Source organism: Sinohyriopsis cumingii, chromosome 18 (genome assembly GCF_028554795.1).
Source record: "Sinohyriopsis cumingii isolate HCF-2022 chromosome 18, ASM2855479v2, whole genome shotgun sequence".
In the NCBI taxonomy this organism is placed as follows: Eukaryota; Metazoa; Mollusca; class Bivalvia; order Unionida; family Unionidae; genus Sinohyriopsis; species Sinohyriopsis cumingii.
Genome location: NC_142978.1, coordinates 100,052,051 through 100,068,840, shown reverse-complemented (window position 1 = coordinate 100,068,840; position 16,790 = coordinate 100,052,051). Strand labels below are relative to the sequence as shown.

Sequence of the window (16,790 nt, the reverse complement as noted above, 5' to 3'; positions counted from 1 at the left end):
TTCAGCTTTTCATCCAGCACATAAAAGAAACATTTATCATTAAAACCTTGAATCCAACATTATCAATCACTTAAATTCAAAAGGTTTTTACAATTTCTCACCCACAGCACCCTCACTGTTAACAAACTTGTATATGTACCATATAAACTGCATCTCAATGATAAAAGAAAATGTATTCATGGATCACAAATGCCCTGCTGAAGTGATAAATAGGCCAATCTTAACCAAAAGTACAGACAAGGTAACACTGCACATCTCTTCAATTAGATGAATCAACAGATGAGGGTAACACTGCATGCCCCTTCAATTAGAAGAATCAACAGACAAGGTAACACTGCACACCTCTTCAATTAGATGAATCAACAGACAAGGGTAACACTGCATGCCCCTTCCATTAGATGAATCAACAGACGAGGGTAACACTGCATGCCCCTTTAATTAGAAGAATCAGTAGACGATGGTAACACTGCATGCCCCTTCAATTAGATGAATCAACATACAAGGGTAACACTGCATGCCTCTTCAATCAGATGAATCAACAGACGAGGGTAACACTGCATGCCCCTTTAATTAGAAGAATCAGTAGACGATGGTAACACTGCATGCCCCTTCAATTAGATGAATCAACATACAAGGGTAACACTGCATGCCTCTTCAATCAGATTAATCAACAGACAAGGGTAACACTGCATGCCCCTTCAAGTAGATGAATCAGCAAACAAGGGTAGCATTGCATGCCCCTTCAATTAGATGAAACAATAAAAAAAGGGTAATGTTGGATGCTCCTTCCCTTGAGATGAATCAATTGATATGCAAAAAAATGTACACCCTTTACATGCTAAATGTTAACCAGAAGTATAACACTGCATGTCCCTTCCTATGGATGAATTAACAGACAAGGGTAACTAACACTGCATGTCCCTTCCCTCTAAACAAATCAACAGACAAGGGTAACATTGCACTCCTTCCCTTTAGATGAATCTAAATATATGTTATTGTAAGGGGAGATTAATTACCTGTAGCAGGAGCCATGTCAGAATTCAGACTGTCACTTGATGGGGACTCTGTCATCATAAACTGACTAGTCCGATGTTTCAAATGGCAGCGACTTCTCACCTCTTCCGACACTGAGACTAACGCTGCAGAAAAAAGGTGAGAATTTTAGACTTCTTTGAAAGCTGAAACTAACTACCATATTTAGTCATATACAAGACAAAAGTGCAAATGCTGACCAATCAGGGTCTATGCCATACTCTTAAAATCATAGCAGATGCAACACAAACCCTGATCGATGGACATCTTATTTGACAGCAGATCTGAATTTACACTGCTTGCAAATGAGTGTCCATTAATCATTACTATAATGCAGCAACAATTCCATGAACTTGTGTTGCATAACTCAATTCCATGAGCACTCACTATACCTATGTTACATAACACAATTTCATGAAATCCCCATACTTATGTTACATTACACAATTCCATGAAAACTCCCCATACATGTTTCATAACACAATTCCATGAAAACTCTCAAAATTTCATGAAAACTTCACATACTTATGTTACATAACACAATTCCATGAAAACTTCACATACTTATGTTACATAACACAATTCCATGAAAACTCCCAAAATTTCATGAAAACTCCACACACTTATGCTATGTCATGAACACTCCCAATGCCAACAATCCCATACTTGTGTTACAAAATAAAATTCCATGAACACTACCTATACCCCCCCACTTATCTTTCATAACACAATTTTATGAACACTCCTATACTACCACCCCCATACACATGTTCCATAACACAATTTCATGAAAACTTCCCATAAGAATGTGACAAAACAAAATTCCATGAACACTCCCCATACCAATGACTAAACAAATTTCCATGAACACTCCCCATACCAATGTGACAAAACTAATTTCCATGAACTCTCCCCATAACAATGTGACAAAACAAAGTTCCATTAACACTCCCCATACCACCCCCACCCACATGCTTATGTTACAAAAACATTTTCACCTTTTTATAGCAGGTATCTTATGTTGTTATTGCATGAATGTTCCTGTGACAACTTTGTTTCTGTGACAATTTTGGGGAGTGTGAGTGTGTGATTTGGATTTTTTAACGTAGCTTTAACAATTTTTCAGTCATTTAGCTACAATGTTAGCAGTGTGGCAGTTTATGATGTCCAGCACTGGGGCATCATGCTGCAGACATGTAGCATCATGTCCCACTCAGTCACATTATTTACACCAGGTCGACCAGTCCTAACACTAACCTCTTAATGCTGAGCGCCAAGCGAGGCAGCTGTTAGTGCCATTTTTATAAGTCTTTGGTATGACTCAGCTGGGGTTTGAACCCATGACCTCCAGCATCCAAGGCAGATGCTCTAACCACTAGGCCACCGGAGTGGTCCAATTTTGGGGAATGAGATTCTCTAAACATGTTACTGTTGTGATTAAAAAAATGAGATAAAATCCAGATGTCTTGGCAAATAATTAACAAAAGTGCTAGCCAAAAAAGCAGTAAAACAGAAAACTCACTGGAAATACAAATAAAGACGCAACCATCAATATACATAATAACCCTTTTCAAATTAATGTATCAGAGTCTGCAAGCACGATATAGCATCAATAACCTGAATGTTATAATGCATCAAATCTGTAAAATAAGTCATTCAAAGATAAAATAATTCTCCATAAACTTAACTGTACTGGAAGGTAAAATATATTTACTAATGCCAGATTATTTTTAAATAAAATTGCGTTTTGCTAATTAGGACAAATTTTACAAATGACAAACAAACATTGAAATTTCTTTTAAAATGTTTTATTTACATTAAAAGACACTTACCTGCAAGATATGGTACTGTTTGGGGAGTCACTTCAAACTTATCCCTGAAAAAAAATGTGGAAAAAATTCTAATACAGAGGCCTATGTGAATCTGGGTGCTTTGTGAGGCAGTGCTCCCTCTTTATACCACCCTGTACACCACTCTTTATACCACTCTGTACTACACTCTTTATATGACTATGTACTACACTCTTTATACCACTCTGTACTACACTCTTCATACCACTCTACACCATTCTTTAAACCACTCTACACCACTCTTTATACCACTCTACACACATTCTTTAAACCACTCTACACCACTCTTTATACCACTCTGTACTACTCTTTACACCATTCTATACCTCACTCTTGATACCACAATACACCACACTCTTTATGCCACTCTGTACTACACTTTTTATACCACTCTGCACCACACTCTTTATACCACTTGATACCACTGTTCTTTGGAACCATGCTGTGTAATGTGTAGGTGAGTCTGCCTTTTACTGGGGTGCATTATAAGCAAGACTGATTAAGACAGAAATTTCTATCGTATCTGATGAATCCTCCTTCATAAGTCTGATTAAGACAGCGGTTTCTATCTTATTTGATGAATCCTCCTTCATGAGTCTGAAGAAGGCTGCCAAAAAGGGATCAGAATGGGAGGTGATCATCACTATGATTCAAGCCCGAAGTTCCAAGGCAAATAAGTCCAAGGAGAAGGCTTAAATGGCCAAACATGGAAATGAACCTGATAGCTGTAGGCAAAGACCAGCAGCCAGAACACAGAAGGGGTGAAAGACCACTCTTACTGCTACCTGGTGGACTCTGGATCCCAGGAGCCCTAGGAGAAGCTCTGATCTATAGTAGGACCCTGAGAGCCTCTACAGACTGGAGAAAATGTTAGTGTCATCAGGCCCTGAGGGCTTTGAGCACAAGTCTGGGTGAAAAAGACAGTTAATTAATAGCGCCTTATCAAATGTCCAAACATCATCTTTTTCCAACACATAACCCAACAGGTGGGAAGTAGCAGGGGACTTGAATGATAGGGAAGCACCTGCCACAACCAGCTCTTCTGAGAACTTGTTCAAGTCTATCAGAATGGAAAGTGCATAAAACTCCTGCTCCTAAATGACAGGGATTATCCTCCCAGAAATTCCATTTCCAGGAGGGAGACAATGAATTAGGGTTTGTGAAGGTATTACATGTTGTTTATGACTAAGGAATCAGACTGGGATCATGTTCGTTCCAATACTGGGCCTATAATTTACTAACTGGAAGAGGTAATATTTAGCTCTGACTGGGGGCTTGGCATCCTGGGAAGGGTAAGCATTGCACTAGTAGCAGGTAATATCTTGTTGCTATAAAAATGAATAATTTCTATGTCCTTTTATTTTATTATGTGTCATTCTGACTGAAAGATGAAGAAAGCACACCGACCTGTTTAATGGTTTGACTGTGATGGAGAGTAGGTGATTCAAGACCCGTATGGTTCTTGACACAGTTGTTGGTGAAGGATGTCTAAAACCTGCAAAGAAGAGAAAAATTGGCATTCAGAAATAAATTTTTCTAGAATAATATAAAAAATGAATTGTTAATCCAATGCCTTTGACAAACAGGCTGAAACCTGCCCAGTAACTGATGACGTCTTCTATTCATAATACTCTCAGATATTCTTTGTCAGTACAATATTCTAAGACAGTCTTTGTCAGTACAATATTCTAAGACAGTCTTTGTCAGTACAACCTTCTAAGACAGTCTTTATCAGTACAATATTCTAAGACAGCCTTTGTCAGTACGATCTTCTAAGACAGCCTTTGTCAGTACAATATTCTAAGACAGCCTTTGTCAGTATGATCTTCTAAGACAGCCTTTGTCAGTATGATCTTCTAAGACAGCCTTTGTCAGTACGATCTTCTAAGACAGCCTTTGTCAGTACGATATTCTAAGACAGCCTTTGTCAGTACAATCTTCTAAGAAGCCTTTGTCAGTACAATCTTCTAAGACAGCCTTTGTCAGTACGATATTCTAAGACAGCCTTTGTCAGTACAATCTTCTAAGAAGCCTTTGTCAGTACAATATTCTAAGACAGCCTTTGTCAATACAATATTCTAAGACAGCCTTTGTCAGTACAATATTCTAAGACAGCCTTTGTCAATACAATATTCTAAGACAGCCTTCATCAGTATGATCTTCTAAGACAGCCTTTGTCAATACAATATTCTAAGACAGCCTTCATCAGTATGATCTTCTAAGACAGCCTTTGTCAGTACAATATTCTAAGACAGCCTTCATCAGTATGATCTTCTAAGACAGCCTTTGTCAGTACAATATTCTAAGACAGCCTTTGTCAGTATGATCTTCTAAGACAGCCTTTGGCAGTACAATATTCTAAGACAGCCTTTGTCAGTACGATCTTCCAAGACAGCCTTTGTCAGTACAATATTCTAAGACAGCCTTTGTCAGTTACAATATTCTAAGACAGCCTTTGTCAGTATAATATTCTAAGACAGCCTTTATCAGTACAATCTAACCCAAAACTCTAAGCAGAGGCAGCATATGAGCATCCTTTTTTAAACTCAATCAACAAAATAAAACTTTTGCATATGTGTAATAACCAAAACTTGCATCTGAAAATAGTACAACAAATGCGCTTCATCCTGACAAGTGTTCATATTCACAACAATTTTATTTGAATTTTACCTTTGAGAAGATGTCCCACCAAGGCAAAGTTGAAGTTGGCCTTAAAGCTGAGTCCCATGGCATGGTCCAGCTGCTTGAAATGCCACTGTAATGGGTCCCTGGTCTCCATCATTATCTTTTCTAGACACTGCAATAGTTATTGTGATATCCTGTTAGCATTATCATCATTTTACTTTTTAGATGCCCCCCCCCCCCCACCGCAAATGATACAAGGGTATCTTTTTTTATTCCTGGTTGTCTACTTGTACACCTATCAGGCCATCTCAGTCAAGCTTGTTGAAATGATTATGTAGAAACCACTTGACGAAGACAAATGAAATTTGTATAAATGACCTGATTAGGTTTTTGTCTTTTGCTTTTTTAAAGTTGGACTTTTGTGTTAATCTTGTAAGTAAGATTATCCAGAAAATGACTGTCTCAGATGAACAGAATTTGGTATGCATGTTTATATACTTGGGCAGCTAACCTGCTTATATTTTTAAATTAAATTTACATGTATTAGCAATTTCTTTTTCTTCCTGGATTTTCTGACAACTTTTTGGATGGACTGGGAGTAAAACTGTTTTACAAAAACACAAAAGTAGTTTGTTTTATCTTTACAAATCTACCCAATATTAGGTCTTGAAAATAGGATATTTTATTGTCGATGAATAAATAAACACGTTTCAACAAAAAAGCCATTCTGATCATACATGACTTTGAAAAACTTAAACATATTAAAAACCAAAATACTTTATTTTCTGCCATCACCATTGCTTGAAAATGGGACCCATGTTTTGCAATTGACTAATGCATGGGAGAAAAAATATGACATGAAAACTGGCAATGGTGGTATGGCCATATCACCATCCTGTGTCGAGTTGTAGTATTTCTTTTGATGCATAGCATGTACCAAGTTAAAACACTGCAGTAACAGCAGTGTGTGAGAAACTGAAGTAAGATGCAAAGGTAATGCAATTAACTAGAGCTAAAAATATAAACCACAGCAACTTAGTTATGATCAAAGTGTACTTTTCATGAGGCATCTATATATCAAGTTATATGACTGGTGGCAAGTGTCTGAGAAGCTGAGCTAAGCACAAAGGTTCATGTAGATTACTGGAGTGATAAACATAGGTCAGTGATCTAATTTTGACTTGAGGGTGTAGTACTCTTCATAACTCAAGAGGAAATAATGTTTGAAAAACAGAGTTAATAAAAAAAAGTTACAGCAGGACAAGTGTGTGAAATAAGTTGTTGTTGTTGTTGTAGGGTTTAATGCCATTTTTCAGCACAAGATAGGCTATACATGGTGGCCAGTATAAATAGTGGAGGAAGAACCTGGATAAACCCCAGCAAGAACCACCAACCCACAAGAAGCTACTGGCAAGCTTTCTCATGTACCCACACTGGCCAAGCTGGAGACTCGAACCCACGCAGAGATGAGATGGGATGTGAAATATAGGTCAGCAACCCAGTTTTTACTGAAATGTGTAGTATTCCTTTTGGTGCATCTTTATCCCTAAGATACATCATGACTCTGCAAGCAATAGTTCCAAGAAACTAAGCTAAATGCAAACCATAATATAGAGAAATTAGCTAAATGCAAAGGTAAGAACTCACCAAACCATGAAGAATATTGGTCACAGTGACCTCAATATCACTTATATCTGTAGTAGTCCTTATAAAGCATGTGTGTGTTGTTACAACTCTATGGTCAAACTAAGTATCAGAAAGAAAGAAAAAAAAACAACAAGTTTTGTAAAACTTTAGAAACAATTTCATTATTGAATTATAAATGAAAATGAGAAAGGAACTTGCAGTATTATGAAGTGAATCCAAACTAATTCTTATAAAGGTCTATCAAAGCCCTAAATAAATGGAAAGTTCCTTATAGATTTAAAAACCAGAAATGTACTGTTCCTCCAGGAAACATGACACTGTCAAGATGGCATTATCTAGAATTCCTCCAAATAATTTATAACAGTTCCAGAATAATTACTGTCCAAATAATGAGCACTTTCTATTTCCACTGAACAGTCCAAACAAATTTTTTCCTCTCGAATAATATCTAAAAACAACATAAAACATTTAAGCACAACAGGAACACAAGAAATGTGAATGACTACACAGTCAGAGTGATTGCTTAGTTCTCTCTTTATATACATTGTCTATTGCGAATGTATTTTACAATAGATCCCACATGACAGAACACACTACTCATCTCGTGTCAACATGGCATATTCATGTGACCTAGTCCAACCAATGGTAAGTTACAGAATTATTCTAGAAATGTCTAAAGCAATGACAAATTAAACCATAAGTACCATCTAAGTCTTATTATTAAAATTATTATTAATAACTGTCAACACATAAGTAAGCATCTATTTATAGATCCTATGTTTTACTAAATTCTCAAGTCAAGTATCAGGTAACTAAAGATATTGTGTAGAATTTACAGCCAAGAACAAAATTATTTAAAAAAAACAGATAAAATCATGTACCAGGACTTACAAAAAATATAGATATCCATAACCAAACACACACACACTCCAAAGTATGTAATGACAAGCAACTGTATCTGGTATCTGAGAAAATTTGTTAAACACAAATCTAAAGGTCGGTGTTGATGCCAGACATATAGAAGGACTTCTGATCAGATATCATCTATGAGCCAGAACTGCTTTGTAACTTGGTCAACAAAAGCACCAATTTAACAAATATGGACAGCTCAACATCTAGTTCTTTTTTTAGTTTAATATTCAAATTAAAAGTTTTAAAATTGCTAATATCAGCACATAAGCTATGTGACTATCTACCTCTGTATCGAAGAGGCCCATGTTATCCAAGGTATGAAGGTTCTGCTCTAACAGTGCCAAACCAGAGGTATACAGAGAGACTTCGTCCAACTGCAGTACTGATATGGCGACCCAGAACAGAAATTTGTGGATAGGAGAGTCCTGCAATGTAAATTCCATTTATATTGCCTAATTTGCATTAACATCCATTATGAAATAAAAGACATTTTTTTTACCTGTCCATTACATTTAACAACAACAAAACAGGCATATCATGTAATTGACACAAAAATCATACTAATACAAGAAATTTACCAAGACAACTAAAACTTATTATCAAATAGTGAAATTTCTGTGCATAAAATTACTTTACATAATTTACTAAATAAATGTTAAAATTATTTTAAACATCAAACTGATATACTATTTTGAAAGAGATTTTGTTGTGCAAAGAAGCTACAGAACAAGGAAATACATATGGCATTAATTTTTAGTGTGGAGACAGTTTATTGGTGTAGCCGTCTCAAAATGTCAAAAATACCCACCTTAATTATTACAACCTCTCTAGACCAACAACTGCAAAACTGAGCTAGTCAAAACACTAATTTCTGAACCAAACACAGCAAAAATGTTACATACCCAAGAAATACCTGCAATAAGGCATTCCACAAAATGTTACATACCCAAGAAATACCTGCAATAAGGCATTCCACAAAATGTCATTTTTGTTGTTGTTGTGGATTTAATGCCATTTTCAGCACATTAAAGGCTATATGTGGTGGCCAGTATTATTTTACTGCCCACTATATGTTACTCCATTAAATGTTATTTATACTTCCCTATATGTTATTCCACAAAATGTTCAACTAACTGCACAAAACAAAGATTACAAAACTGGCACGATACTGCATTTGTTGGCCAACAAGTCAATGCAGAGTATAAGTCAAATTTGCAAATTTTGTAAATTTTCCATCTTTCGTCCATATATAAATCAATGTGGAGTATATGTTGAGGCCCAACCAATACCTTGGCCTCATCTTTGCTTATTTTGTTCAGACAGCATCACAAACTTTATCATATTTGTAACTCAGTAGATTTTCAGGTCAGCATTACTAAATATAACTAAAAGTAGCTTATTTTTTTCACACAAAGTATTTTAAACGAATTATGTACTTGTGGCTACATTTAATGAAAATAATTACCTTTATTACAGGTATGATAAAATTTGTGATGCTTTGTGGAATGAAACTATAGTAACTTCTGGTTTCAAGAACATTACTGGCACCACCATATGCTATTTCAGATTACCAACAATAAATTGCAGTACTGATACTAAAATGCTTTTTTCATAGTTTTGCTTTGGAGAGAGTTGTTGTTGTTGTTGTTGTTGTTGTAGTGTTTAACGACATTTCTCAGCACATGATAGGCCATACATGGCGGCCAGTATTAATGGTGGAGGAAGAACCCGGGAAAACCCTGGAAAGAACCACCGACTCAAGAGAAGCTACTGGCAAGCTTTCTCACATACCGACATTGGCTGAATCCGAGACTCGAACCCACGCAGGCAGAGGTGAGATGGCAGTGATCTGTAATGGAGAGCGCTTCAGACCACTTGGCCACTCGGGGCCACAAGAGAGAGAGAAGGAGAGAGAGAGAGGCATATGTATTTCACTGCATTTTTCTTCTTGCACCTTGTGATCAAAATAAAATATGCCCCTACAAGAGAGAGAGAGAGAGAGAGAAAGAGAGAGAGAGAAAGAGAGAGATTTTAACTCTTCTTCATGCTATTTTGTACCTTTCTGACAATGTTTTGTCAAAGAGAGCAAACAGTAATACATTAAATAGTACATGGAAACTATTAAATACATACCATACTCCTTCAGTTTCAATGTTTAAATATTCACAATATTTATATCCATACAGACTCCAATTAGGTTAAGTCCCAAGAATGAACACATAGCATGCTGTGTCATTTTGTGATTTTCTTTTCCCAACAAATAAGACTATCCTTTTTTAGTAAGTTTATGTACACTTCCTGTTGTTAGGAGGAATTGGCTTCGATCTTTGCTCATGCAAGCTGTTAAATTGCTGACAGTTCTGTCCGCAAGTACAAAAGATGTTAATGGTTGAGAAATTTACATGAATAAGCATATGGCATTTCCTTTCATTACGCTGTATTATATTCACAATATGCTATGGGTATCCTCATTTCCCTATTGGTAACCTCACTAATTTGATCTGGTCTGCTGAATCTTGCTCTCAAATAGGTGTGAGCTTTGAAGATCTGACCACAGCTTCGATGACCTGATCACAGCTGTAGCATTTATTTTATTATCATGTAAATAACACTGCAAAGTCACATGGTTCTTAGGCATCATTGATAATGGAATATGGTATAGCCCTTGTACACGAGTAACATCACAATCATCATGTAACTAATCCATACAGATTACAATCTTTATGAGACCTCTCTTTAATATCATGGCATATTTTATTTGATCACGTGGTACAAGAAGAAATATGCGATGGAATACCTATCTTTGCCATGGTTATGCATTTTCCAACTTGTTTATTCGAATGTACATATATGTAATCAAATTTGAATGTATATTACTAATGCATGCACAGTTACATCTTATGTACAAGAATTTAATATCGACGATCATATAAATATTCTAAAATCCTTCTCAATGTCGGGTCATTTATTTTTCGTACATGATCTTTTCCCCAAAATGACATTTTTACACTTTATTTTTTTTTTACTTTTGGAGAAAATTCTTTTTTACATTCTAAAAATGACATGACATATGAAAATGAACCCCAGATTTTCTGGTCAAAAAGTATCGACTTATAGGCCAGCAAATATGGTAATTGATCTTTCCAACCCAACACAATAACTTTTTAAAAAACAGGATTTTACTTTGTTTATCGCCAAAAACATTGCTCCATGTTTTAGACAGTGTGATCAAATACTTACTGATCTAAGCATGGGCTGCAATCTGGTCAGACACATGACAATTGCTTCAATTAATATCAGATCTTGGAATGACTCTAGTGCCTGCAAAGATGAAAAGGCAAAGTAACTGCTGCAGTTGAAACATATTCAAAGACATGAAAAAACTGCTTTAATCTGTACTTTTCCTCTTGTATATAACCTACTACAACCCACCCTCCCCCCAAAAATAAAAAGGAAAGTAAATATATGAAGGAAATTTTAAAAACATATTTTGTTCTATTCTAGAATACAAAATTTGGGGTTTCAACCAGAAGAGATGCCAAGTGTGATGCAAGACAACAAGCATTGGTAAGTGAATTTGTAAATATTTTACCTTCATGTGTTTTTCATGTGGATGAGTGTTGTGTGAGTCAAGTATTGGTCAGTGAACTTTTAAATGTTTTACCTTCATGTCGATGAGTGTTATGTGAGTCAAGTATTGGTCAGTGAACTTGTAAATGTTTTACCTTCATGAGGATGAGTGATATGTGTGCGTGTGTGTGATATTGATTTTTAACGTAGCTTTAACAATTTTTCAGTCATATTGCTATGATGTCTGCTGTGTGACAGTTTATAGTGATGTCTAGAACTGGGGCATCACACCGCAGACATGTAGCATGATGTCTCACCCAGTCACACTGTCCTGACACCAGGTCGACCAGTCCTAACACTAACCTCTTAATGCTGAGCACCAAGCAAGGCAGCTGTTAGTACCATTTTTGTAAGTCTTTGGTATGACTCGACCGGGGAGTGTTATGTGAGTCAAGTATTGGTCAGTGAACTTGTAAATGTTTTACCTTCATGAGTGTTATGTGAGTGAAGTATTGGTCAGTGAACTTTTAAATGTTTTACCTTCATGAGGATGAGTGTTATGTGAGTCAAGCATTGGTCAGTGAACTTGTAAATGTTTTACCTTCATCAGGATGAGTGTTATGTGAGTCAAGTATTGGTCAGTGAAATTGTAAATGTTTTACCTTCATGAGGATCTTGAGCATTTGTTTGATTTCAGAGTCGCTTGCAGTCTTACTGATGCAGCCAAACACAATAATGGCTCTTGGCTGGAGGGCTGGATTGTACTGGAATGCAAATCTGGAAAAACATATTTCATATCATTAAAACTACAAGTAAAACAAGATACACAAGTGGGCCTTATACTGCTCACCTTACTGACATCTGCCTAATATCCAAATGCATGAACAGTGGACCAGGAAGTATGGCTGTGTAGAATGCTTTCTGTAGAAATTTCCTCTAGTATCAAATTTGTTGATTGGCACAATAGCATCATTTGCTCATCCTTAGAGGTCTTTTTGCCAGGACAATCTCTTTCAGGATTCTGATAAGCAGCTTCCCAAGATCAATTTGAAAAAATATATATTTTTCTATTTTCAGTAATGAAAGCCATGTCTTACAATTAATCAGCATCAGTGTCAAATTTGATCAAATTCTGTTCAGTGTTAAAAATCATTTCAAGGTTTTGGTAATGCTAGGATCATCAGCTGCCATATTAGAGGAACGATCAGCCCAGTGTGTACAAACATGTAACCTCTTCATGTTGAGATGCTTTTTGTTAAATTTGGCCCAGTTCTGTTCAGTGATTTAAAAAAAAGTCTGATCAAGTTTTCTATTTCAATAGCTGATCATAGATAGGCATCATTTCCACTAATATTAAATTTATGCCAGGATGGACAAGTATAAAAATTACAGCCATTACTTAAACAATATCCCAGTCCTGTTGATTCTAAATTTTTGTTTCTTTATTCATCTGTATGTCACAAAAACTTTTCGATTTTTAACATAGCTTTAACAATTTTTCAGTCATATCGCTACGATGTCTGCAGTGTGGCAGTTTAAAGTGATGCCTAGCACTGGGGCATCATGTCACAGACCTCTTAATGCTGAGCACCAAGTGAGGAAGCTCTTAGTACCATTTTTGTAAGTCTTTGGTATGACTCGGTCGGGGATTGAACCCACGACCTCCCACATCCGAGGCGGACGCTCTAACCACTAGGCCGCCGGAGCGGTCAAACTTGAAGAAAGCTACACACATCCCATGACCTATTTAAAAGTAGAGCTACATTCATCCCAATCTTATTTTCATCCAAAATGTTTGTTTCTTTCATTGATCTGTTTTGTCTTCAAAGCTTGAAGATCTGGTAAAATTCAAGCTATTCATCCAACCTCACATTTTTTCAAAATGTCTATGGTGTGCTCTGAGAAGTTGGAATAAATGAGATCATACTGATGTTAACTTATACGAATTTATTAACTCTTAACTTTTACAAACTACAGGACAAGAAAAAACTTGATACTCCCAACTGTATATCTTGCTCCAGTTGGCAATTTTTTTAATGCATATCCAATCAAAATAAAAACAGGTTGTAACCACAGACTGTTACTGTGGACGTTCTCCATCTCTCACTCACATTTGTTTGTTCTCTTATTCAACTCAGTAAGAGGCTTTAGTTTGTTGAGGGATGATGACAAAAAGTATACCTTCTAGCCAGATCAGTCCACTGTTGCAACCAATCACAGCTTGGGATATCTTTCATGCACGCCTGGAAGAAAGTTGCAAGTAAAATGTCAGTAATGAATTCAGCAAAAATTTGTTCAGGTCAAAGTTCTTGCAAGGATAAAACAAACTAGACTTAACAAGATTTCTGCCAAAAAGTGTATAAAAACCAAAAGTGCCTGTTTTAATGCAGACATTCTTTTGTTAGCTTAGTAGGCTTAACCATAATAAATACTATTAACATCGATGTTTTATCAAGAATAAGTGATGAGAAAGGCAAGATTCTTGAGAAGAATTATCTGCTGTGTACAGCATATGAAAATCCCACTCTTAAAAAACTGTGAATGCCTTGCTTTTTTTATTTTCCATGTTTAATCTTGATGCCTTTACAACCAAAGGGGCACTATATGATTATCTCTTATACTACTGAATTTCCTCACAGTTCAACAATACTAAACTTTAGTGATTTATGATGAGTTGGCAAACGTTCAATATTAATATAACATACATAACGCCCCTAAGTTGGATTCAACAGCAAATAACAAACTAATCTGCCATCACATAATGCACTGGCTGAATCTGAGTTGATGTTGTTTGTTTTACTCATCAGTCCTAACTGCACAGACCTTGATCTGCCAGTGCATTATGCAATGACATATCTGGGTCTGTGCAGTTTGCAGTTGGATCCAACCTGAACAAAAGTATATATATACACACAGTTGGATCCAACTTGAACAAAAGTATATATATATATATATATATATATATATATATATATATATATATATATATATATACATAAAAACAGAAACAGAGTAAGATAATACTGTGATCAAAATCATATGTACAGGATCTTACACGAGTTCGCACTCTTACTGAACATTGTAAAACAAGCTGAAAGGTTTCTTTCTTTTCTAACCTTGATGAGCAAAAGATTGGCATCTTTCAAAGTGCTGAATAAATTTCATTTCTAATAAGCACAAAATATTCTATTTATCTCATTACAAACACAGATTTAAACACGAGTCCTTCAAAAAACTAATGCTCTAATGGCCACATGGATATTACAGGATTCCAAAATAAGATTGGTGAGTGTTGAAACCATTTCTGATATTTATTGAGCAATAACAAGATTTTCAAGATGTCTAATGTGGTGGCCATATTGGATGTAATATCAACACCATATCTAGATATAATAAGTCCATGTGATAACCTCACAACAGAATTTTTAATACTGCCATCATAATGGTCACACTGGATGTCATATGGTGGCCACATTCAATGTTATAACATCTTTTTCATTTATTACGAATTAAAAGTCTCCAGCCCCATGTCACTATAATTTCCAGATCAATGCCATCTCACCTCTGTCTGCATGGGTTTGAGTCCGAGGCTCAGCTATTATGGGTATGTGGGAAAGCCTGCCAGTAGCTTCTCGTGGGTCGGTGGTTCTTCCCTGGGTTTTCCAGGGTTCTTCCTCCACCATTTATACTGGCCGCCATGCATATCCTATCTTGTGTTGAAAAATGGAGTTAAACCCTGGAACAACAACCATTCAGGAGGAAAAGTGTCAAGATTTTCGATGTGGCCACCTCGGTGGCCATATTGCATTTCAGAATGGAAAGATTTTTGTTTAGTACCTTCAAAAAATCAATAGAACACAGAACACTTTTGGGGAAAACCTCATGTCGATATGACCATCCATCCATCCATCCATCCCAGAGTTTCAAGATAGCTGCCTTGGTAGTCACACTCGAAATCAGACAGGCACCACTTTCATCTACGACAAACCAGTCATCATATGCAGTCTTCTTGGTGAAAATCCCATGCTGATATATCACTTTTTACTTGAAGGAACAGCGATAATAACATTTTCAAGCTGACTGCCTTAGAGGCCATATTGGATGTCAGACTGGCACCATTTTCACTTATTTCTTAGGTTCAACTATAAATCATAAGCCTTTTGCTGAGAAGTCCATGTCATAAAATGGGAGTACTACTGATGTCATACAATACCAATTTTAGAGTACTAATAATGTCACACAATATCAATGCTGGAGTAATATTGATATCACACAATACCAATGCTGAGGGTTTCCAGGAGTAGTGCCAATAGCATTTTTAAGACAATCACCATGGTAACCACACTGGAGATCATATTAGCACGATTTTCATTTAGAACTAAAATCATAAGAAGTCTGTCGGTGAAAATCCCAGGTTGATATGACTTTCCATTTAGACCGAGTACTGACTGCAAGATTTTTAAGCTGACAACCATTGCAGAAATATCGGCATCATTTCTGCTGACCAACTGGACATTATACATACAAGTTCTTTTAAAATGAAAACCCCATGTTGATATGGCTATCCATTCAGGAGGAGTGATGATAGGATTTTCAAGATGGTGGTGTCCATGTTGGATGTCCAAGTAACCATTTTCATTTAGGAGCAATTAGATGACCTTAGGATGAATATGTGTCAAATTCCATGATAATCTTCCAAGTAATTTAGGAGTAGTATGACAACAAGTAATTTAGGAGTAGTATGACAACAAGTAATTTAGGAGTAGTATGACAACAAACTTAGATGCATGCATGATTACATTATTAGATGGATATAACTCAATGTGAACATAATCACTTTTGGTTTAATTTAACCTGACTATATTCTTATTACTAATTTTACCTCCATAATTTCCAGGAGAGCATCAACAATGGTCTCTAGTGAAGAAAGGGACATTTTCTCGTGTTCTGGTGCAGACATAGTAAAAGATCGGTCCCCAGGACGATAGCTGGTGCGGAATGCACTGACTGCAGCAGATTTGACCTTGCTGATGCCAAACAACTGGTAGAATTTAGGCAGTGAGAACTCTGCCAAACTCATTTTCAGCACCTTCTGTGTTCCTTCTGTAATGCAATTAGATAGGGAATGAATCAGTGAAAGATATAAAGAAAACA

General features: G+C 36.2%; 1 protein-coding gene across 5 annotated transcripts in view; it reads right to left on the bottom strand.

Moving 5' to 3' along the window:
• Nucleotides 1–16,790, bottom strand: part of LOC149777584 (neurofibromin-like) — a 295,420-nt gene that overhangs the window by 38,054 nt on the left and 240,576 nt on the right. For all 5 annotated transcript variants that reach the window (XR_016416190.1, XM_089942205.1, XM_089942202.1 and 2 more), the window contains 9 exons: nt 16,519–16,739; nt 13,818–13,879; nt 12,299–12,413; nt 11,307–11,387; nt 8,351–8,491; nt 5,553–5,679; nt 4,290–4,377; nt 2,865–2,908; nt 1,017–1,139 (listed from right to left, as the gene is read on the bottom strand). Coding sequence is in view for 4 of the 5 variants with exons in the window: in XM_089942205.1 (XP_089798331.1) it covers nt 1,017–1,139; nt 2,865–2,908; nt 4,290–4,377; nt 5,553–5,679; nt 8,351–8,491; nt 11,307–11,387; nt 12,299–12,413; nt 13,818–13,879; nt 16,519–16,739 (1,002 nt within the window). In the remaining variant the exon portion in view is untranslated. The remainder of the gene's footprint in view (nt 1–1,016; nt 1,140–2,864; nt 2,909–4,289; nt 4,378–5,552; nt 5,680–8,350; nt 8,492–11,306; nt 11,388–12,298; nt 12,414–13,817; nt 13,880–16,518; nt 16,740–16,790) is intronic.